This window comes from Pelodiscus sinensis, chromosome 6 (assembly GCF_052426305.1).
Source record: "Pelodiscus sinensis isolate ZL-2025 chromosome 6, ASM5242630v1, whole genome shotgun sequence".
Classification (NCBI taxonomy): Eukaryota; Metazoa; Chordata; order Testudines; family Trionychidae; genus Pelodiscus; species Pelodiscus sinensis.
In genome coordinates this window covers 103147203-103169994 of record NC_143057.1, presented here as the reverse complement: position 1 = coordinate 103169994, position 22792 = coordinate 103147203, and the positions used below count along the sequence as shown (strand labels likewise).

General features: G+C 43.6%; 1 protein-coding gene across 6 annotated transcripts in view; it reads left to right on the top strand.

The window, feature by feature from the left end:
• Positions 1 to 22792, top strand: part of GHR (growth hormone receptor) — a 209743-nt gene that overhangs the window by 105375 nt on the left and 81576 nt on the right. For all 6 annotated transcript variants that reach the window (XM_075932500.2, XM_075932494.2, XM_075932496.2 and 3 more), the window contains one exon: positions 7354 to 7434. In XM_075932500.2, the coding sequence (XP_075788615.2) occupies positions 7365 to 7434 (70 nt within the window). In that variant the 5' untranslated portion in view covers positions 7354 to 7364. The remainder of the gene's footprint in view (positions 1 to 7353; positions 7435 to 22792) is intronic.

The window sequence follows — 22792 nt, the reverse complement described above, 5'->3', positions numbered from 1 at the left end:
TCATGCCATCCATCTCCAGCCTTCCACAAACAGAGGCCAAGGACACCATTTCTACCCCCTGGCTAATACCACTCCATGGACCCAACCTCCATGACTTTATCTAACTTCTCTTTAAACTCTGTTCTAGTTCTAGCCTTCACAGCCTCCTGCAGCACCGAGTTCCACAGGTTGATTATTTGCTTTGTGAAGAACAACTTTCTGTTATTAGTTTGAAGCCTGCTACCCATTCATTTCATTTGGTATCCTCTAGTCCTTCTATTATGGGAACTAATGAAGAACTTTTTTCTTTATGCACCCTCTCCACACCTCTATCATATCCCCCCTCAGTCTCCTATTTTCTAAGCTGAGAAGTCCCAGTCTCTTTAGCCTCTCTTCATATGGGACCTGTTCCAAACCCCTGATCATTTTAGTTGCCCTCCCCCTCCCACCCTTTCTCTTCCCCTCTCCCACCTCCTTTTCCCAGTCTCCCCGAGTTTTGTTCAATAAAGAGAGTTTCTATTTTTGAACATGTGTCCTTTATTTTGTACATCAGGAAGGGGGGCTAGGGATGGGTAAGTGGAAGGAGGCGAGGGAGGAATGGGGTAGGAGCCCCCGATGGGGAGGACTGGGCTGGCTCTGCGGGCTCCTCGGGGTGGAAGCTCTCCTGCAGCTCCCCGATTGACCCGCCCCCCCGGATGGCAGCCTGCGGCAAGTGCAGCCAGGCTGATGGCCGAGTGCTGTGATGTGCCGAGTGTGAGCACTCAGGGAACTCCAAGCCAGGACTGCTTTGAAGGCGGGGAACCCTTGAGAACTGTCTGTCCGGGGTGGGGGTCGGGACCCTTTAAGCACAGCCCTCGGCTAGCCTGAGACAGCAGCTCCACGCTCTAAGTCCTAATCTGATGCCCTGCCAGCACTGCTTCCGGCCATCCTTAACCTTGTTTCAGGGTCCACTCAATGTGGACATGCTAGTTCGAATTAGCAAAATGCTAGTTCAAACTAGTTTTTAGGTCTAGATGCACTAATTCGAATTAGCTTAGTTCGAATTAAGTAATCCCATACAGATTAAGAAATGACTGTGGCCCTTTTAATTTGTGTAAATTTGAAGGGCAGTAGCTCATTCTAGCTGGGGACCAGCTCTTTTTTGTTGGCATTCTGTGGAGCAAGGGTGAGTAGGCAAAATGCCTTCACCAAGTACTTTGGGCAGAATCTGTATTTCATTTTCTAAGAATAGAAATGAGATTTTCTTTATCAAAGGTCTTCCCATGAGGTAGTTTTGTGAGGAATGTAGAAAAATACTCTTTAAGAATTACACAGCACTTTTCTCTAGGAAAATGCCTCATGACTATATTTAAACTCGGTAATAATTCTCCTCTTTCTCCCTTAAATGTGACATGTGAAACGAGGTTTATAGGAGCGGTCGACAAAGGCATTTCCTGTCAACCAATCCACATCTTGACTGCCGCGCTGTGCCGGCACGGCATGGTGGCCATTTTTATTTTAATGAAGCCAGTGATATTTAAATCCCGGCTTCATTTACTATGTTGGTTAGTCTAATTTACATGCCTCTGGCGACAGAGGCATGTAGTCTAGACATACCCTTAAATGCACATAGAGCTGTGCTTTAAAGCCCCAGATAGCATATTTATTTTCCCCCTATATATAGATTCTTTGAATATTCTATTATAGAATCATAGAATCATAGGACTGGAAGGGACCTCGAGAGGTCATCGAGTCCAGCCCCCCACCCTCAAGGCAGGACCAAGCTCTGTCTAGACCATCCCTGACATGTCTATCTAACCTGTTCTTAAATATCTCCAGAGAGGGAGATTCCACCACCTCCCTTGGCAATTTATTCCAATATTTGACCACCCTGACAGTTAGGAATTTTTTCCTAATGTCCAATCTAAACCTCCCCTGCTGCACTTTAAGCCCATTACTCCTTGTCCTGTCCTCAGAAACCAAGAGGAACAAATTTTCGCCTTCCTCCTTGTGACACCCTTTTAGATATTTGAAAACCGCTATCATGTCCCCCCTTAATCTTCTTTTTTTCCAAACTAAACAAGCCCAGTTCATGAAGCCTGGCTTCATAGGTCATGTTCTCTAAACCTTTAATCATTCTTGTCGCTCTTCTCTGTACCCTTTCCAATTTCTCCACATCTTTCTTGAAATGTGGCGCCCAGAACTGGACACAGTACTCCAGCTGAGGCCTAACTAGTGCAGAGTAGAGCGGCAGAATGACTTCACGACTTTTGCTTACAACACACCTGTTGATACAACCTAGAATCATATTTGCTTTTTTTGCCACAGCATCACACTGTTGACTCATATTCAACTTGTGGTCCACTATGACCCCTAGATCCCTTTCCACCATGCTCCTTCCTAGACAGTCGCTTCCCATCTTGTATGTATGGAACTGATTGTTCCTTCCTAAGTGGAGCACTTTGCATTTCTCTTTATTAAACCTCATCCTGTTTACCTCTGACCATTTCTCTAACTTGCTAAGGTCATTTTGAATTATGTCCCTATCCTCCAAAGAAGTTGCAACCCCACCCAGTTTGGTATCATCTGCAAACTTAATAAGCGTACTCTCTATCCCAATATCTACATCATTGATGAAGATATTGAACAGTACGGGTCCCAAAACAGACCCTTGAGGAACTCCACTTGTTATCCCTTTCCAGCAGGATTTAGAACCGTTAACAACAACTCTCTGACTACGGTTATCCAGCCAATTATGCACCCACCTTATCGTGGCCCTATCTAAGTTATATTTGCCTAGTTTATCAATAAGAATATCATGCGAGACCGTATCAAATGCCTTACTAAAGTCTAGGTATATGACATCCACCGCTTCTCCCTTATCCACAAGGCTCGTTATCTTATCAAAGAAAGCTATCAGATTAGTTTGGCATGACTTGTTCTTCACAAACCCATGCTGGCTATTCCCTATCACTTTATTACCTTCCAAGTGTTTGCATATGATTTCCTTAATTACCTGCTCCATTATCTTCCCTGGGACAGACGTTAAACTGACCGGTCTCTAGTTTCCTGGGTTGTTCTTATTCCCCTTTTTATAGATGGGCACAATATTTGCCCTTTTCCAGTCTTCTGGAATCTCCCCTGTCTGCCATGATTTTTCAAAGATCATAGCTAAAGGCTCAGATACCTCCTCTATCAGCTCCTTGAGTATCCTGGGATGCATTTCATCAGGACCTGGTGACTTGCTGACATCTAACTTTCCTAAGTGATTTTTAACTTGTTCTTTGTGTATCCTATCTTCTAAACTTACCCTCTCTCTGCTTGTATTCACTACGTTAGGCACACCTCCAGACTTCTCGGTGAAGACCGAAACAAAGAAGTCATTGAGCATCTCCGCCATTTCCAAGTTCCCTGTTACTGCTTCTCCCTCCTCACTAAGCAGTGGGCCTACCCTGTCCTTGGTCTTCCTCTTGCTTTTAATGTATTTATAAAAGGTCTTCTTGTTTCCCTTTATGCCTGTAGCTAGTTTGATCTCATTTTGTGCCTTTGCCTTTCTAATCTTGCCCCTGCATTCCCGTGTTGCTTGCCTATATTCATCCTTTGTTAGTTGTCCATTAACTTAGTTGTAAATTAACTTATGTCCATTTATTTTTACTTGTTTATTTCCTATGCCTGTCTTCTTGCCTCTCATTGCCTAGTAGCACAGAGAAAGCTAAACCTTTCTCCCCGAATCAGACCTTCTCGCTTAATAATAATTATGTTGTTTAGTTTATGCTAAATATTTATGTATAAATATTCAGGGATAGGCTCACTGCACTAAAGCTGACTACAGTAGAAATGACCTTATGGCTTTTGGGTTTTTTTAAGTTTGGAGACTTGACACTAGTAGCAAAGGCAAAAAACTTTTGTGCTAGCCAGAGAACAGTATATTAAGGATAAAAGGGCTTTCTGAAGTCCCTTTCCCTCTGTCTTCTGAGGTCCCAGGGACTCTCCAGATTCAGATGTGTGACCCAGAATAACATTCTTGTTAACAGGCTGTTGAGATGGTATTACAACCATGCTGTAAGCTGGAAAAAAGCGACAGCCATGTTCATGCAAATGCCGCGGGAAAAATTTAAATCCCCGGGGCATTTGCAATTCCGACTGGTCTCATTAGCATCCCTTTTCCGGAAAAGGGTGCCAATGTAGACACAGTCTAACAGTGTTAGCATTCTACTAGCAGAAGTCCAGTTTAAATCTGTGTGTGGGTAATATCATTTCTGAACTGGTATAGAAAAGGGCCAGAAAGAGAAAATCTTTCCCTTTTTATAGTTCCTGGCTTCTTTTCTCTGTTGGAGCAAATAGCTCTAGCTGACCCATATCAACATTCTCTAGTGGCAAGAGTTCTTGGCAATCACTGTAGTGAGGACAGTCTGCTATTGTGACTTTTCTTGCTGGTTTTAACTCAATGCTTCCATGTCTATTACAGGGCAGAGTTTATACACTCTACCACACAGCTTTCCACTTTGAATTGCAGTTGTTCCTTTCTCTCCCCCCCCCCCCCTCCCCCCCCCCCCCCCATAGGCCATAGGAGCCTTCTCAGTCGAATCTGGCTTCTCCTACACATAACTATGTTGAAGAAGGAACATTTATTGGACTGTTGTTCATATTGTTGAAGGTGGGGATGTAGGAGCAGTTTGAGAAAACATCACATATGAAACTAGTATTTCAGCCCCTGAACAATGCTGTCCTTGTGGGAACCAATTTGTGAGACAGCCATCAGCATCACAGTCCGCTGTTGCTTCTTAATATTCCTGTGGGGATTTCTGCTAGGCTCTGTCTAATTAGAGGGCAGCTACCATTTCATGGGAATGGTTTCTCTTAAGAATGATCTTTGATACCAAGAACAATTTCATGATGTGGTTTTGCTTCAGCTCTTAGAACAGATCTCTGTTTTCGTTCGCTTTTGGGATCATTCTCTAGTTGTCAGAGCCAGGAGTAGTGCTGTGTATGGCCTCTCTCTGACCTACCAGGATAGTTCTTCTAGAGTAGCTGTCAGATGAACACCACTGAGGAGCCCAGTCCCTGTTGCCTGTAGAATTAGAATTCTTTTTAGTAGAGAACCTGGGGGCTGCTATTGGATATCACCACTCCAAGGAGTATCATCTCCCATCATACCTTCCCTCTGACTCACCGCTGAGGCACATGTAAACTGCAAGCATGAATAAGTGAACAAATTGGTGGAAGGTTAGAGGAGAGCTCTGTGTAAACACAATAGTTCATCTCTGTCACCAACTGAAGTCGGTCCAATTAAAAAAATATTTTCCCAGCCCACCCGGTCTGACTAAATTCAGATATTCAAGTGTGGAGCATAGAGATGACCATCCTGTTTTAAACTCAGATAACAAACAGCCCTAATGATGAAGCTGCTAATGGACCAGTAATGAATGCTTCCAGTGGTCCATAGGGCACAATGCTGGCCATTATTAAATCAGTGTTGGCATGTATTTGGGAGTTGTATTCCTTGTTTAAGAAAGTCTTTAGTAGTATCCCTAACAACACATGGTATCTACCTTATGTACTCATACGGCCCTATCACCTTAGTATCTGAGCACATCAGAGCCTTAATGGTTTTATCTTCATACCATGTCTGAAGTGCTAGAGAACTGAGGCACAGAGATAAGTGCCTTGCTTGAAATCCCCTACAAAGTTTGTGGCTGAAGTGTATTTTACTGAGGTTTCCCTTGGACCTTCAGTTATGGTGCCAGTCCTCTTCTCTGTTTGATTAGGTATGGTTGTGCATCAATTTTGATGTTAGAAAGGAACCTTGGGATCATCTAGTCTGACCTCTTCCATAGAAATTCTGCAAATAATTCCTAGAGCAGATCTTTTAGTTAAACATCCAATAGTGATCTAAAAATTGCCGGTGATGGAGAATCCACCATGGTCGTTGGTGAATTATTTGAATGGGGTTAATTGCTCCACAGTTAAAAATATACACTTTTTTCCAGTCTAAATTTTTCTAGTTTCAACTTGCTGCCATTAAATTGTTACACTTTTCTCTGCTTGACTGAAAACCCTTTTTTCAAATATTTTGTTCCCCTTTGTAAGTTCTTACAGACTGTAACCAAGTCATCCCTTATCATCCAAACATCTTTCATCTTTGTAAATTATTTAGATTTGGTTTCTTAAGTGTATCACTTTAAGTTGTGCTTTATAATCTTCTAATCATTTTTTCTGGCTCTTCTTTGAACCTGCTTCAGTTTATCTTTGTTAGCTTCACACAAAAAAATGTGGTAGATAATATAGCACTGACAGTTTGCTAAGGCAAAAAAGAGAAACAAATAGAATTTTTGAGAAATGAAACAAAATTTTTCCCCTTTAAAAATGTGTTTATATTGAGAGTTGACTCCATAAGACAGAGAATATTTTATTGCCTCTCTATAAAACCATGGTGCACCCACATCTATAATATAGTGTGCAGATCTGATTACTGTATCTCAGAAAAGGTATCTTCATACTGGGAAGAAGTTCAGAGAAGGGCAACAAAAATGAGTAGGGGTATGTAATGGTTGCCAGATGAGGAGAGATTAATAAGACTGAGACTTTTCAGCTTGGAAAAGAGATGATAAGGGAGGATATGACAGAGGTCTATAAAATCATGACTGATGTTGAGAAAGTAAATAAGGAAAAGTTATGTACTTGTTCCTATAACACAAGAAGTAGAGGTCACCAAATGAAATTAATAGGAAGCAGGTTTAAAACAAACAAAAGGAAATATTTTCTTCACACAGACACACTGTCATCCTGTGGAACTCTGTGCCAGAGGATATTGTCAAGACCAGGACTTTAACAGGGTTCAAAAAAGAGCTAGATAAATTCATGAAGGATAGGTCCATCAATAGATATTAGCCAGGATGAGGAGGAATGGTGCCCCTGTTCTCAGTTTGTCAAAAGCTTGGAATGGGTGACTGGAGGGCAGGGGGATCACTTGAGGATTACCTGTTCTGTTTATTCCCTGTGGGGCACCTGGCATTGGCCACTGTTGGCTAGGTGGACCTTTGGTCTCAATAAGTATGTCCATTCTTATGTTCTTCGGATAATCTTTCATTTCATTCTCAGAAAGCTGAGTGGGGATAATGTGGTGAAGGAGAATTCCCAGGTTATAAGCCAAAGACAGAAAGTCCCTTGTTTTCCTCTAGCAGTCCTCTGAAGTAGTATTTACTGTCTGTCATAGAGCGTAATGTAATGTAGTACTTTGAGGCAATAAAATTTATTATAACATGCTTCCTTCATAAACTTTTGCTTGTACTCCATTCAGAAATTAAATAAACCAGACAACACATTAAATTGCATTTAAATGTAATGATCTGAGTTTATAAAAATCTGATTGTACTGTCTCTTTTATGATTGCAGAACCAAGAGGGATGGATCTTTGGCAGCTGTTGCTTATTCTGGCGCTAGTTTGTGCAGACAGTTCTCTTTCTGCAGGTGAAGGTGAGTTTAAACATTTTTTTGGCCATTATTTGGTGATGTCTGAGTTCTTTGGTCACAGCAAAGTGTATGCATTGCAGATTTTCTGAAATAGAAAATGTAGCTGTTATCTTTAAGAATAGACGAGTTTAAGACAGAGTGTTACAGCCGTGGTCCCCAACGCGATGCCCCGTCAGAAGACCCCACCGGGCTGAGGGACTCCGACAAGGAGGCCGGCAAGCTGACCCTGTCCGGGGAAGGTACCGGGCCAGGGGAAGGGAAAACGTGCATGGCTGAGAGAGGCACGAGCATGCGCTGTCAACCCGGGTGGAGCCACGTCGGTGGAAGTCACTTGCGGCGCACCGGAGGGGGTGGTGCCACGTCGGTGTGGCGTTGCGGCGCCTTTTTTTAAAACGGCCAGCTGTGGCTCAGGGAAGGAGGAGGAAGGAGATATGCCGAGTGGGGCGTGGGGGAGCAGAGCCTGGCTAGAGGCGGGACGGCGGTGCGTGCACCTGACAGGGCGGTAGTGCTGTGATGGGCCAGGGCTGTGAATGCCAAGCGGCCCAGCTCCAGCACCTGGTCTGGAGCCCAGGCTGCAGGGACTTCTGGGGCCCGATCACAGCAGACTCCAGCCCTGCAAACTGGAAGGCAGAAGAGAGGGGAGGGGAAGAATAGGGGGAAAGAGTGGGAGAGGAAGGGGCTTGTGCTGATGGGGGGGCAGGTCAGGAGAAGAAAGGGAAAGGCACGAAGGGACAGGGTGGAGGAGATACAAATGCCGGGGGAGGGAGGCAAGTGGAGACAATGAGAAAAAGGGCAGGAGGGGCGGTGTCAGTGGGAGGGGGGGACAGGGTGATGCTGGGAGAGGAGAGGAGTGAATAAGGCCATTGGGGCTAGAGTGGAGAGGTGCTGGGAGAAGGCTTGAAAGAAGGGATGGGCATGAGGAAGGCGGAGATGGAGCAAGTCATGTGTGAGGGCACAGGGGAATGAGGGGAACGGGGGCAGAGGGTGGTGAAGGGGTGGGCATCAGGGAAAAAGAGGGCAAAGGGGGCAGAGGCAGTAAGGGAAGGGGGAGGCACCAGGAGGATGCAGGGGTAAGGGAACGTGCAGGTGCCAGGGGATTCTGGGGGTGAAACAGAAGGGCAGACACCTGCAGGGGAGAAACCAGCACCAGAAGAGAGAGGCAGGGCAGGTGTGTAGAGGAAGGTGTTAGGAGAGGGGATGAGGAGGGGTAGCTCACATGATCAGAGTGGTGCTACTGGAGGAGTGGGCACAGGGGGGAGAGAAGGGCTGGTGGAGGGGGGCAGGTCTCAGGAAGACTGAGGGCAGTGAGAAGGGCAGGAGTCAGGACAGCAGAGGAGGGTGAGAGGTTGGGGAGCAGCAGGCACCAGGGGAGCTGATGGAGCCAGGGGAGGAGACACGAGGGGGGTGGGGAGTGTGAGATTTAAATGTGCCATGATTTTTTGGGGGGGGGAGGGTGTGTTTTTTGCTCAACAACATTTGGACATCCCCCCCTTTTTAGTAATGCAGAATTTTGTTTAAAAATTACAACATAATTAACATAAAAATTATCCAACTAAATTAAGTTTCTATCAAATTTACCCAATTCACATTTAATATGAAAATAGCAAATTCACATGGTAAGGTGAAAGAGTAATTGCTGAATAATTTAATTAATACCTTTTACATGTAAAATTACCTTTTTTTATCTTAGGATTCATATTTTAAATATGATGTTTTTCGTATTCTTTAACGTACAAATACAAAATAAGCCTTGAAAAATTGTTGGCGCCCGCCACACTCTTCTGAAAACATGAATGTGCTATTGTCCACAAAAAGGTTGGGGACCACTATGTTACAGCATAAAAGGAATGGTGATTTTAAATACAGCTGCACACGACACTGGATGAGATGGAGGTGGAATCAGTGTTTGCATTGGAAATCTATACATTCAAAGAGAAACCTAAAGCAGATTGTGCTACTTACAACTTGGATTGGGAAACTAAAACCAAAGCTTCCTGTGGATTTGCTCAGTTGCTGATTCAATAAGATTTAATGAGATTTAATGATTTAATAATCATTTACCTCACTTCACTTGCCTCAGAATAGAACTCATTCAGTCTTTTTATCCTGATTTTTGAAATCCCACCCTGTGCTGATAACCCCTCTCTGGTTCAGAAATAATAAAGAAATTACACATTTTTACACTAATCTTAATACCAAAGCCAGCATTGTAGAAACTGTGAGCAAGTTGTAAAACACATTCCAGTAGGGAAACTAATTAGAATGAAGTAAAATCGGTATGAAAGAGGACACAGGACTGTTGCAATTGTTAATAGCAACAGGCCAGACCACTCAGTAAGTCAGGCTGTAGCTCATGGGTGGGCAATAATTTTTAAAAGGTGACCACTTAAGAAATTTCTGAAGTGGCCCCAGGCCATCCTGGAAGGGACGGGGCCTGGGGCAGAAGGGGAGGGGCCAGGAGACTTCTTATGCTTCCCATACACACACCCTGATTGGTCTAGGGTGGGGGAGCATGAGAAGTTTTCACCCTCTTTGCCTTGCCCCCTAGAGAGAAATGCCAGGTGTTTTAAAAACAGCTGGCATTCCCTCTAGGTCGCCTAGCTGGAGGAGACTTCGCATGCTTTCCCTGCTCCCAGGCCATTCAGGGCCTGGGGGCATGGATCACGCAAAGTCTCTTTGCCTCGCAAGAGCATGCGACAGCTAGAGACACATGCCGGCTGTTTTAAAACAGCTGGCATGTCTCTCTAGCCCAGGAGTGGGCAAAGGGCCCTCTTCAGGCCAGATCGAGCCTTCCAAGCTGGTGGATCCGGCCTGCAGCCACCCTGCTCCTCTCCCACACCAAAGCCAATCAGGGCCTTTGGGTGGGGGAGCGTGCAAAGTCTCCTCGCATCCATGGCAGCTAGAGAGACATGCCAGCTGTTAAACAGCCAGTGTGTCTCTCTAGTCTCTGCACACCCCTGGCAGAGTGGGAAAGGACGCAGGAGACTTTGCGCGCACCCCACCCCTGGGCCGTGATTGGCCTGGGGGCAGGGAGCACATAAAGCTTTGGGTGGCCCTTCCCCACCAAAGGCCTGCAGCAGCTAGAGATAAAAGCCGTCTGTTTTAAAACAGCTGACGTGTCTCTCTAGCCACCGCACGCTCTTGCGGGGGCAAGGAGACTTCATGCACTCCCCCACCCCAGGCCAGTTAGGGCCTGGGGATGGGAGAATGGCAGGGCAGCCATGGGCTGAGTACACCAGCTTGGCGGTGGGCCCTTTGTCCACCCCTGCTGTAGACCTTAATGTAGTCTGTGAAGAGGAACACCAGATGTGACCCTCCCACTCTCTGTGGGGTTTTAGGTCCAATGGAAGAATTCAGTTCACAGATCTACTGACCATACCTCTGGTCTCCCACAGTTCCTCTTCTCCCCATTCCACTGCCTATACAGGAATGAGTCTGTGGCAAGTTGGCACACTGGGGCAGGGGGAAGAGGTAGCTTCCAGAGGTAATATGATGACTCCATAGATTAAGCCCTTTGGGCCTGATCCTATATTCCTTCAGAATGAAAATTATTTTTATTCTATTTCATCAAATATACACAAGACACAAATAAATTTCCATCAGTAATAGAAATTAATGTATAAGCAGAGTTAGAAATGTTGCTTGAGTACTTCTTAGAATTAATATTGTATATTTTGGCCCTTTATTTCATATGCATATTTAAAATTGTTAAAATCTCAATGTCAACTCTCATTCATTAATGACTACCTGCCTCACTCTCTGACCCTGCTCATAATTCCCACAAATGTGAACATTTAAATAATTAAAATAGAAAAATGCTCAAAATATGTTAACTGTCAAATATATTAAAAAATAGAGTTCTGTCAAGCCTGTTCGTAACAAACCTCCAGAAATAGAGCTAAAAAACAGTTACAATACTGGCAGCTCCTTAAGGAGCTGTCCCCAACCTTCTAATAAGAAATAAATTCTTAGTAGAGAGAGTAGAGTAATAGGGAAACTTGGAGGAAGGCGAGTGAAAAGTGATTCCATTCTAGAAACTATAAATAAATTAAGGAAATCTTCCCCAGAAGGGAGGGCTTTACAGCTCTTTACGAAATTCATTTTACAGTAAAACTCCAATAGTCCGGCATCCAATAGTCCAGCACTCCTGATAGTCCGGCATCAAAATGGTAAGAGCCTAGTGAATGAGCTTCGGCAAAAAATGATTCACAAGGTAACAGCAGCAGCAGCTGAACTGAGCAAAAAGGGTAAAAAAGGCTTAAAAAACCTAAAACATTACAGTATACTGTATACAGTATGTGCAATAAAAAGGGTTAAGAACACTTTATATACAGTATATAATATATACGGTATATATGTAACCATCTTATAGTACCTTCTGATAGTCCGGCATATCTGATAATCCAGCACCACCTAGATACCATTGGTTCCGGATTATCAGAAGTCTACTGTAGTTGGTTTCTTCTTTCGTTTCTTCAACTCTGGAGTTCAGAGCCCACCCACTGCGTACATTATGCAAGTTAAATATATATTGAATTGCGGCTGTAGTTCAACAACTTCCCTGTGGCTGGTTATAGAATCTGGTTTTAAACCAAAGAACTGTGGCTGAGTGCCCTTTGTTCCCCTCTGCAGCCCCTAGTAAGGAGCTACTGCTAGTTTAATCTCTGCCTTCTGCACTAATGTACTTCTGGCTCTTCCTGGTGCTGCTTACGTGGTATTCCTGGATGTCTCTGTTTATAGATCTGTTGTAAAATAGATTTACGCATTTTGCAGAAAAAGAATATAACAAATGGCTTGGACCCCAGGTAAAGCAGCCTCTACCTGCAGTGGGTCCGGCGGGACTGAAGCAGCCCCCTGCCCATGGCGAGCAGAGAGCTGCTCCATTCCCCTACCGGTTAACTGGAACCAGTAAGCCTCACCCTTATTGGTTAACCATTCACATCCCTATCTGATAGCCGCAATGCATTTCACATGTCAAACATATGCCAGCACTTCTGAATTACATTAGAGATGGGTGGAAAATAAGCAAAACAATCAGAAGGTTTTTGATGTGCTCTGCCATTCTATACTGCTGCTTGTGATTGGTAGTGCTGACCAAAAGGTACCGGTGAAGTAGAATGTCTGAAAGCTCCTGTCATTCATTGCAAAATGACAATGCATTCAGAATAGAAAGTAGGAAAGTGCCCGAGGCACATAAACTGGGAGACAAGAAAAAGAGTGTGATTGTGAGTTGGGTTCTTCAGTGAGGGCCAGGTAGTTAAAACCCAACAAATATATATAATTTTTAGTTGGCAAGACACTATGTAAATGAATTTCCCCCCAATTCTGCCATCTGATCCATAAGGATGGACTCCTATGCCCATCCTGATGAAGTTCCATTGAAATCAGTTGGGCTCCACATTGGTGCTGGGAGGAAACTACCCACTTCTTGGGCCATGAGGGATTGTTTCTACGGGCATATCTGTACTGCCCAGGGTTAGCAGACTGAGTTAGCAGGGTAGGTTTGATAAGCTAGGTCTTGAGCAGCTACACTCATATGTAATCCTGGTTTGGGAATGATTGAACCCAGCATCCCAACCTGGGGCTCCAGTATCTATGTTGCATTATGCCACCCAAATCCAGACTTTTAGAGCTCTTCCAGAAAGTGGCTGCTCTAGCCCACTGTTTGTGATGCAGTGCAAGGAATATCTGTTCTCCAAACTTGATCAGAGGACAAAGAGAGTTGGCCCATTGGGTTGTGGGATACGTTTGGTGGATTTCCAGAGCACGAGTCAAGGAGGGCTGCAGCTACACCGCAGAGCAGCAGGGCCTAAACGTTGGGTTCCAGTTTGACTCAGGCTTGGGCCCTTCAGTCCTGCGAGGTCCTGGGAAAGGGGTATAAGATACCAAGCACCACTGTCTCCTGTTGAAATCAGTAGGAGCTCAGGGCACCCAGCACCTCACCGGATAGTGCCAAGTGTGAACTGAGTGGCCTGGTCTACACTAGGAGATAAGTTCAAATTAAAATATGTAACTTCAGCTACGTTAATTGTGTAGCTTAAGTCAAAGTATCTTACCTGGAATTTTGGGGCCATCCACGCTGTGGAAAGTCAAAGGCAACACACTTTCCCTTCAGCTTTCCTTACTCCTCATAGTCCTGCTTCTATTAGCATCAATGGGAGCACCCTCTCCATTCAAATTAGCTGTCTTCACTAAACCCGCTAATTCGAACCTCCAGAAGATTGATTGCAGGTGCTTCGATCTTATCTGTAGTGTAGACATGGCCAGTTTGTTTTTACTTGCTGGATCAGTCCTACGGACAAGAATAGTTAGTTACTGATGTACTATAGTGCCTACTGCTTGCAAGGCACATTCCAGGCACTCAAGGATTGTACAGTCTAGAGACAAATAAACAGGGCAGGAGGGGATAGACCCACAGTAGGCAATTTAAAGCATGTTCCATGTGTGAGGGAGCCTTAAATGAATTCATAATACTAAACACTCATCTAGTCTCTTGGAGTATTGCAGAATCGTGTGAAGGTAAAATTACTGTGAAGTTCCTGGTTTAAAGTTAGTTATGATCATTAAACTTCATTTTGGAATGTAACAACAATATTATTAGAGCAAGAAGCAACAGGCTGGCCAGGAAAGCCAGCCAAAGAAATGTAACTGGCATTGAGACAAAGTGTTTGAGTAATGGGGTGAGAGAACATAGGTGTGCCATTCTTCTGCGGCTTAATATGAGCTATCAGAAGAGGCCTGGTTATAACCAGTGTTCTCTTGTTAACATATCTGCACATATTGGCATTTTCATGGACAGAACAGCTTCTCCTCCTCCCCTGAATAGTGAATATTTGGGAGGCATACTTGTGTTGTACTGTCCTGAGAAGCCTCTATAGGGCCCTGGTGCCACGTAATTTGCCCTGACAGATTCCTGCCGCACAGCTGATGCATTGCCATTGAGAATTCAATCCCAGTGCCAAAGTTATCTGGAAAAAACACTGCTTTAAGCAGCATAAATGGCTACACTGATGTCAGTATCAGTAGTAATCGGACACAAAATATTACTGACCGTATGACATTGACCCATGTGCACAGGGCCCAGCAGAGAAGTCATGTGCTCCACTAAGCCTAAAAATAGGACCTAAGTCTTATTTTAGAGGTGCCTTGCCATCATGCAGGTGCTCTCCATAGAGGTCTGCTCCATCTGTGGCTGCAGTGAATTCCAACATCTGAGTATGAAGCAGGGAGAGGGATGAGGAATAGGGTTGCCAGACATTCAGTTTTTGCCCAGAGTACCGAGTCGAAAAAGGACCCTAGTGGCTTTGGTCAGCTCAGCTGACTGGGCTACTGAAAGACTAGCTGGCAGCAGGGTGTGAGAAAGGGTGAGGGAGAGTGAGTGATGCAGGGAAGGTTGGTTGTCTACTTTTTAATTGCAGAAAATTGAACACCCTTGCCCTACCCCTTCCCTGAGGCCATGTGCCTGGCCCTTCTGAGCGTCCCTGCCTCTACTCACTCCATCTCCCCTCCCTACATCACTTGCTGGCCCCCACCTTCTCTCCATTGCTCACACCAAGCTCGTGTTGGAGTGAGGAAAGAGGATAAGGGGTGCGGCTCTAGGATTGGGCAGGGACTATGGGGTTCAGGGTACAGAAGGGACTCTGGGCTGTGGATCAGGAGTATGGAGCATGGGAAGGGGCTCTGAGCTGAGAGAGTGGGTTGGGGTGTGGGATGGGATTCGTGTTCCCTCTAATTTTTTTCCAATTGTGTGCAGAATAAATTTTGCTATGTGCACCAAGTCATGTGTTGATATGCACCACCAGTAAAAACACATACTGCCAGAGACTGTGGGCGCTGGGCAGCATTTCAGTTTCTCTTGGCTGGCCACCCAAGCTCTCAGCTTACAGGGAATACTGGATGGGATGCGGGCTCTGGAGCAGGGCCAGAAATGCAGAGTGCAGGGTACAAGAGAGGGCTTCCGGCTGGGGCAGAGAGTTGGAGTGTGGAGGAATTGAGGTGTGTGGGCTCCTGGTGGTGCTTACCTTAGGTGTGTCACATGCTTACTCCATCAAGGGCACAGAGAGACCTGAATTCAAATTGCAAATCACAAGTGAGAATGGTTTTGAGTGTCTCAGGTTACACTGACTTAAGTAGGAGCAATGCAACTAAATATCTTTGGGGTTCTGACATAAAGTCACTGGGATTTAGACTCCTAGGGTATGTCTACACTACCCCGCTAGTTCGAACTAGCGGGGTAGTGTAGACATACCCCTAGATACTTAGGAACAAGCTTTTAAAATGTGTAGTCAGGTGCCTAACTACATTTTTAAAACCTGAAGTCATTTTAGAAAATGGGACTTAGGAGTGCTTAAAATTTTTACCCTGTAACTTTATTTGTAGTAAATGAGACAAATGAGCAAGAAGTGATGATTACTCTAACGGGACACTTGACTGTTGTCTAATTATTTTTTATTAGGTGGTGATAATTGTGGCTCCAGTAGGATGGATAAATACATATATATACATTTAGTTTATATTTTTAAAATATAAATTATTTTTCTTACAAGTATTTAATACAGTTATTTTAAAGTATTTTAAGATATTTGACATAATCAAAAGCCATTTTCCAAACAATAAACTGATTTAAAACTGTAGCAGTCACAGGTTGCAAACTGCCTATAAGGCAAGAATGATTTTGGCAGTTCACTTCTGCAGAGCTATGTGCGGCTGTTGAACAAGCCAGCATGGCCCAGATGAGGGAAGGAAGAAAGGATTGGGAACTAGGCCCAGCAAGTGGAACAACACATTATTTCGAATGGTTCCAAAACCAATCTTTCCCAGTGGAATAGAGGCCAGGCACATCCTGTTTTGTTTAGATCCTGGAATAAACTTTGTTCCCAGTAATAACTCTGGCTATGCTGCATTGTAGTTAATTTGCCAACCTGAATATGTGTAAAAAGTAATTCATGATTAATAAAAGCAAAATAAACCCATATTTGAATATGTCCACATACAGATCTCAAGTTCCCTCTTCATTCTCCAAAGTGTGGGGTAATTTAAATCCAAGATTTTTACTCATTTCAAATAATCTTTATTTGAATTAAAATATGTGACCCTGTCCTGTGTTTTGAGAGATCTGGAGGACTAGACCATAAAGAATAGGAATGTCCAAAGTGCTCATAGAAACAGAGTTAGGACATTGCTGAGCACTTTGGAAAATCCCACCCATACAATGCATGGAAATCAATTGCCTATTGTTCCCATAGGCAACCCTGCAATTCCTAAGCATATGGATATATTTAAAATCCAGAACTGAGCTTTCTTCTCCTTGAGAGCTTTAATAATGATCAAAACTCTGAAAACGATTGTCTTGAGGCCTTTATTTTTGTATTTAAAGAAAAACCTATAGTTTATTGTACCAACTTTGTGGTCTGAAGGCATATTAATGGGCATAATATGATTATGATGTTTGTGTAGCAGTCTTAATTCACAATGTACTGTTGAGTATTTCTAAAAGCTATTCCAGTGTATGCATGCACTAGTGTAGTCATTCTTAAAAGCCATTCCACTACACACCATGCCCCAGACTGGCAACAGTTTAATAATATGCAGTGCACAGAATGGACCCATCATAGTTGACAAACTCCCAGCTAAAATATACAATTTATGCATAATTGCTTGAGCTGCTTTTCAGTTCTTAGTACCCCAGCTATTTCATTGAATATCAGTCTACTGAAAAGGCAAATTGCTTGCAGTTTTATGAACAGTACAGCTACATTTAACTGAAATAAAATGGGAACCAGCAGTATTTCTCATTAAGCAATTTTCTTATACAACAATAACATAAATGGACATAACACATTGGTTTTTTTCCCCAAGAAACATTGAGGCTCTGTCTACATTGGCGTGTTCTTGCGCAAAAGCGGCCGCTCTTGCACAAAAACTTGCTGCCTGTCTACACTGGCCATGTGTTCTTGAGCAAGTAAACTGACGTTCTAATGTATGAAATCAGGGCTTCTTGCACAAGAACTCTGATGCTCCTGCTCAGGAATAAGCCCTTTTGTGCAACTGTTCTTGCGCAAGAGGCCAGTGTAGACAGGCAACATAAATTTCTTGCGCAAGAAAGCTCTATGGTTAAAATGGCCATCAGAGCATTCTTGCGCAAGAGAGCATCTACACTGGCATGGATGCTCTTGCACAAAAGCACAGGCCAGTGTAGACGCTCTCTTGCACAACTACTTTAACGCAAGAACTCTTGTGCTAAAGAGTTTTTGCGCAAGATTACGCCAGTGTAGACGTAGCCTGAGTGTTTGTGGACAGAGGCTTTTCCTTGCTAGGTTTGAGTTTGGAATGATTTCACTCTCTATAAACTTTTATGATTTTGTGATAGAAGTGTTGACAACTATAAATAGAGAGACAGTGTGAGGCTATAGTAAATAAGTATTTCAGGTAAGAAGTTCTGGACTTAGACGCACACCACAAATTCTGTTGTACTCCTGTGCAATTGTGTAGCCATATATGAGAGATGTATTATGTAGTATAAATAGAGTTTCCTGATGTTTAATTCTCTCTGATGCAGTAAGGTGATATAATAATGGGAATCGTGCACATTAATTACAGCCCTCATATTGTAGCAATTGGTACTTTATAATTATAATTCTACTGTATATTTGAGAGAGTTTGTGTGTCTGTCTGTGAGGCTGTTTGTTCAAGAACTCCTCCTGAACAGTAAGAGCTAGGACCACAAAAATTGATATGCAGCTTCCTCTTATAAATTAAAGCAGGGTAAGGGTTTGGTTGTACCAGGACAATAGGATATGCCTAGAATGTAATTTTCTCATAAAACGGAAAGAGAGGGGAATGCTAGCAGAAACAATTATACCGTAAAATGTCCATGGGGGAGGGAAGCAAGGGGGGGAGCAAGGGACCTGAGATGGGGACCAGGACAGCTATAATCCCATTGGGCTGGCAGGGGTGGCGAAAGGGACAGCTATCTACTATATATTTGAGAGAGTTTGTCTATTTGTGTGCCTTTCCCACAGCTGAAGGACATGCAACCCCCCACCCCCCTCAGCTGTACTCACTGCAGCATCTGCAACCATGGACAGATACTTCTCACCTGGACCCAAGCTGCTGTGGTGAGAGAGGCCTGGGGTAGTCCTCTCTTTCCATGGCAGACTACACATTGAACCCATTATTCCCAGTCCCACCCCAGAGTAATGATTTAAATGAAAAAAAAATGTTAATTGAGTTAAGGACCTGAACAACGCTAGGTAAATCTTCTCGTATAATAGATAACATAATCCCTCTACACTCAGTTTTAGGTCCATGTGTTCGGTGCTTTGTTTACACCCAGCAATAGTATAAACCTTTTTCACCAAAGCCTTTAGACTTATGTTTTAAAGTTCAGCACATGCTAAGTGTTTGGCAGAACTGGAGCTTCTATCTCGAGATTAAGAGGTAAACCAAAATGATTCTGATAAACTATACTATGATGGGATTCTTGATTTGCAGCCTGGAACTGTGGGACTATTGTGCCCCCTTAACTCTACCTACAGTCTCTTTCAATGCTTTGCTAGTGACAAGCAGCAAACCCCTCCAGGAGCTGTTATAACTCAGTACAATTACATGTTGGAGCGCCACACCCAGCTACATTGCATGAATGCTCCCAGAGCCACTCATGAATCACACGGAGAAAAGCACCAGCCAGATCCCCAGCTCCCAGCACTGTACCTCAGGAATATACCATCTTGCACTGCTCAAGATGAGCAGGGCAAATTTGTTAATTGGGTCATCACTTCATCAATGGAAAATGGATGTACCCCACCAGATATTTTGGACAAACTCACTGTTAAAGATAAACGGGTAATCAAATGTATTGATTACAAAAGATAGTTTTTAAGAGATTAAAATTATTGGCAAAAAGTCAGAGTGGTTACCAAAAGAAAATAAATATAAACATGCAGTCTAAACTCTCAACCCTTTCAGATTAGGAAACATCTAGATCAGTGGTCTCCAATCTTTTTACCCCCAAGATCACTTTTTAAATGTCAGGACAAGCCAAGATCTACCCCATCCCTTCTCCAAGTCCCCACCCCTTCCTTGAGGCCCTGCCCTCTTTGTTCCCTTCCTCTCCATCACTTGCTATCCCCAGCCCTTAGATTAAGGCATTCTTCATACCCCACTAGATATTGCAGTCCTTAATATACAGGTTTGTCCCAGAAACCTGGGCTAGTCTCTTTTTTTGGAGTCTTCAGGTATCTCAGTGTCCTTGTTGCTTGCAGCATAGGTGGGGGCAGGAGAAAGGCAAAGCATGGGCTCCCTGTGTTCTGTTTTTCCCCCTCTGTCCATGGGCTTGCAGAACACAAGTCCAGGCATGGGTGTAGGGTATTGCTGAGTTATCAGGCAAAGTTGAGCAATTTCCTAGGTGTAGATTTATGCTGGTGAGTCATTGAATTGTAGTTCCCTTGCTGGACAATGGCTGTTGATGGATGTTTGGCACCGCACTTGGGCATTGGTTACTTTCCTTGCTGTTGTCTTTGGAGTGCTAATATCTGGCTGATTCCCCAATATTACAGCATGTTTTAGTGGCAGCCATAAAATACAATCTGATGATTTCATATACACTAAAGATACACATATTTAGATAAAACAGTGACTGTGAGCTGATCATTACTTTTCCCCGATATCTCTCTCACATAGCATGATCTAGCGAGTGAGCCTCATGAATGTCCCTCCTTCATCTCAGAGGGCCGCAATATTGTTGTAACCAAGATGGTCTTCTGGGATAGGGTAGTTTTGCTAACTGTGCTTACATACCTAGAATTTGTGGGGTGTGCCGATTGAACCGTAGCAGCACTTTGATTTGGATGCAGAAGGAGTGCATCGCTCTCACAATGTTCTGTGCAATCAGCATGCATCTCACTTCATGTGTCCTTTCTTTACTTACGTGTCACATTTATAATACTGGTAGGAAAAAAACGATGTGGACAAAAAACAGCAGAATCTGGCAACGGTAAACAAAATGTCTTGTGAGCCACACATAAAACCCCAATGGGCCACAGCCTGCCATCTACTTCTTTATATACAATATCACAATTATATACAATTGAGGAACATGGGTGTTGCAGGGCACTCCCCCCAGGTATAGTGTGTCACATCATCTTTACTACATGTTTTAGAAATGTGCGTCTTTCTGTCCATCCATCTGTGAGTCTGTTTATTCAATAATTTCTCCTAAAATGTAAGACTTAGGACCACCAAATTTGGTATGCAGCTTCCTCTTATCATAACTTAAAACAAGATCATGTTTTGGTTGTGCCAGGATAATGGGGTGTCATTGTAATGGGGTGTCATGGAATTCAATTGTTACTTTCCTTTCCATTTTATGAGAATCTGGCAGGAAGGAGTTATACTGCAGAATGACCATGGGAGCAGCAAGGGGCCAGACGTGGATACCAGGAGAACTATAACCCCATTGGAAGGGGCAGGGGTTGAGAAAGTGACAGTTGTCTACTATATACATGAGAGCACTTGTCTGTCTGTCTGTCTGTCTATCAGTCCCCCAGCCAAGAGATATGCACTCCTCCCTTGGCTGTGCCTACTGGGGCTGCAGTGGCTATGGACAAGTGCTTCTCACCTGGCCCCAACCTGCTGTGGTGGACTGGGGTAGTCCTTTCTTCCCAGGTCAGCCTGCATACTGAACCCCTCCTCCCCAGCCGCACCCCAGAACAGTGATTTAAATGAAGAAAAAAAACCTTATTTGAATCTCAGATGGGTAGCTGTGTTAGTCTCTAAAGCTGTGTCTACATTGGCACCCTTTTCCGGAAAAGGGATGCTAATGAGACCAGTCGGAATTGCAAATGCCACGGGGATTTAAATATCCCCCGTGGCATTTGCATGAACATGGCTGCTGCTTTTTTCCGGCTCGGGGTTTTGCCGGAGAAAAGCTCCAGTCTAGACTGGATCTTGCAGAAAATAAACCCTTTTCCGGAAGATCCCTTATCCCCAAGTAGGAATAAGGGATCTTGCGGAAAAGGGTTTATTTTCCGCAAGATCCCGTCTAGACTGGCGCTTTTCTCCGGCAAAACCCCGAGCCGGAAAAAAGCGGCAGCCATGTTCATGCAAATGCCGCGGGGGATATTTAAATCCCCCGCGGCATTTGCAATTCCGACTGGTCTCATTAGCATCCCTTTTCCAGAAAAGGGTGCCAATGTAGACACAGCCTAAGGGTATGTATAGACTACATGGTTCCGTCGACAGAGCCATGTAAAGTAGTTTACCCGACATAGTCAATGAAGCGGGGATTTAAATAATCCCCACTTCATTAAAATAAAAATGGCCGCCGTGCTGTGCCGACAATCAGCTGATCTGGCGCAGTGCGGCAGTCTAGATGCAGATCGGTCGACAAGGGAAGCCTTTGTTGACTGCTCCCTTATGCCTCGTGATTGTTGGCACAGCGCGGTGGCCATTTTTATTTTAATGAAGCATGGATTATGTAAATCCCCGCTTCATTGACTATGTCGGGTAAACCACTTTACATGGCTCCGTTGATGGAGTCATGTAGTCTAGACACTCCCTAACTGTAAAAACAACAAATAGTCCTATGGTACCTTGGAGACTATGAGACCTTGGTATTAGGCTATGAGCTTTCATGGGTAAAACCCACTTAATCAAATGAGTTGGAGTAGAAATTACAGTATTTGGGGTATATATAACAGAAAAAGATGTTACCTGTTGATTGTAGGATGGATGTGTCTCATTCACAGCATTTGATGTGGAGATGCGAATATTTTAGATCAAAGCGTTTCCCTTTTGTGTTGTGATAAAAGACTTTGATTCTTTCATCAGAAAGAAGAATTCACTGTACTTATTAGAGCCCTTTTAATTATCCTAGAAAAATTATTCCAGACTAACACAAAAACATTGTAAACAGCCACTCCTTTAATTAATAGATTGAGTTCTTACCACACTTTCTTCAGTGTCTAGCTATTTCACTGAAACAAACTTTGATCTAAAAAGAGCACTGATTGAAACCTCTAAAGTAGCAGTTGCTCTGTGTGACTCTAAAAATAAAATAATATAAAAATAATTTGATAGTCACAATATTTCATTTCATATTTTATCACTGAGTGGTCATGAACAGTTACTACTAGCATATTGGTAAGGTGATATGGAAGCTTGCATAGCCATTGACCATTCTGTACTTGTCTTGTACTGAACAAAACCACTAAATGTACAGAAAGGACTGATGGTGTTATAGCTTCTTAGGCACTGGTATAGAAGTTAAGCAATAAGGGTTCAATTCGTGATTCTGCCACCGAGCTTTCATAGTGACTTTAATCTCAGTGCCTCAGCTGCCCATCAGTGACATAAGATAATA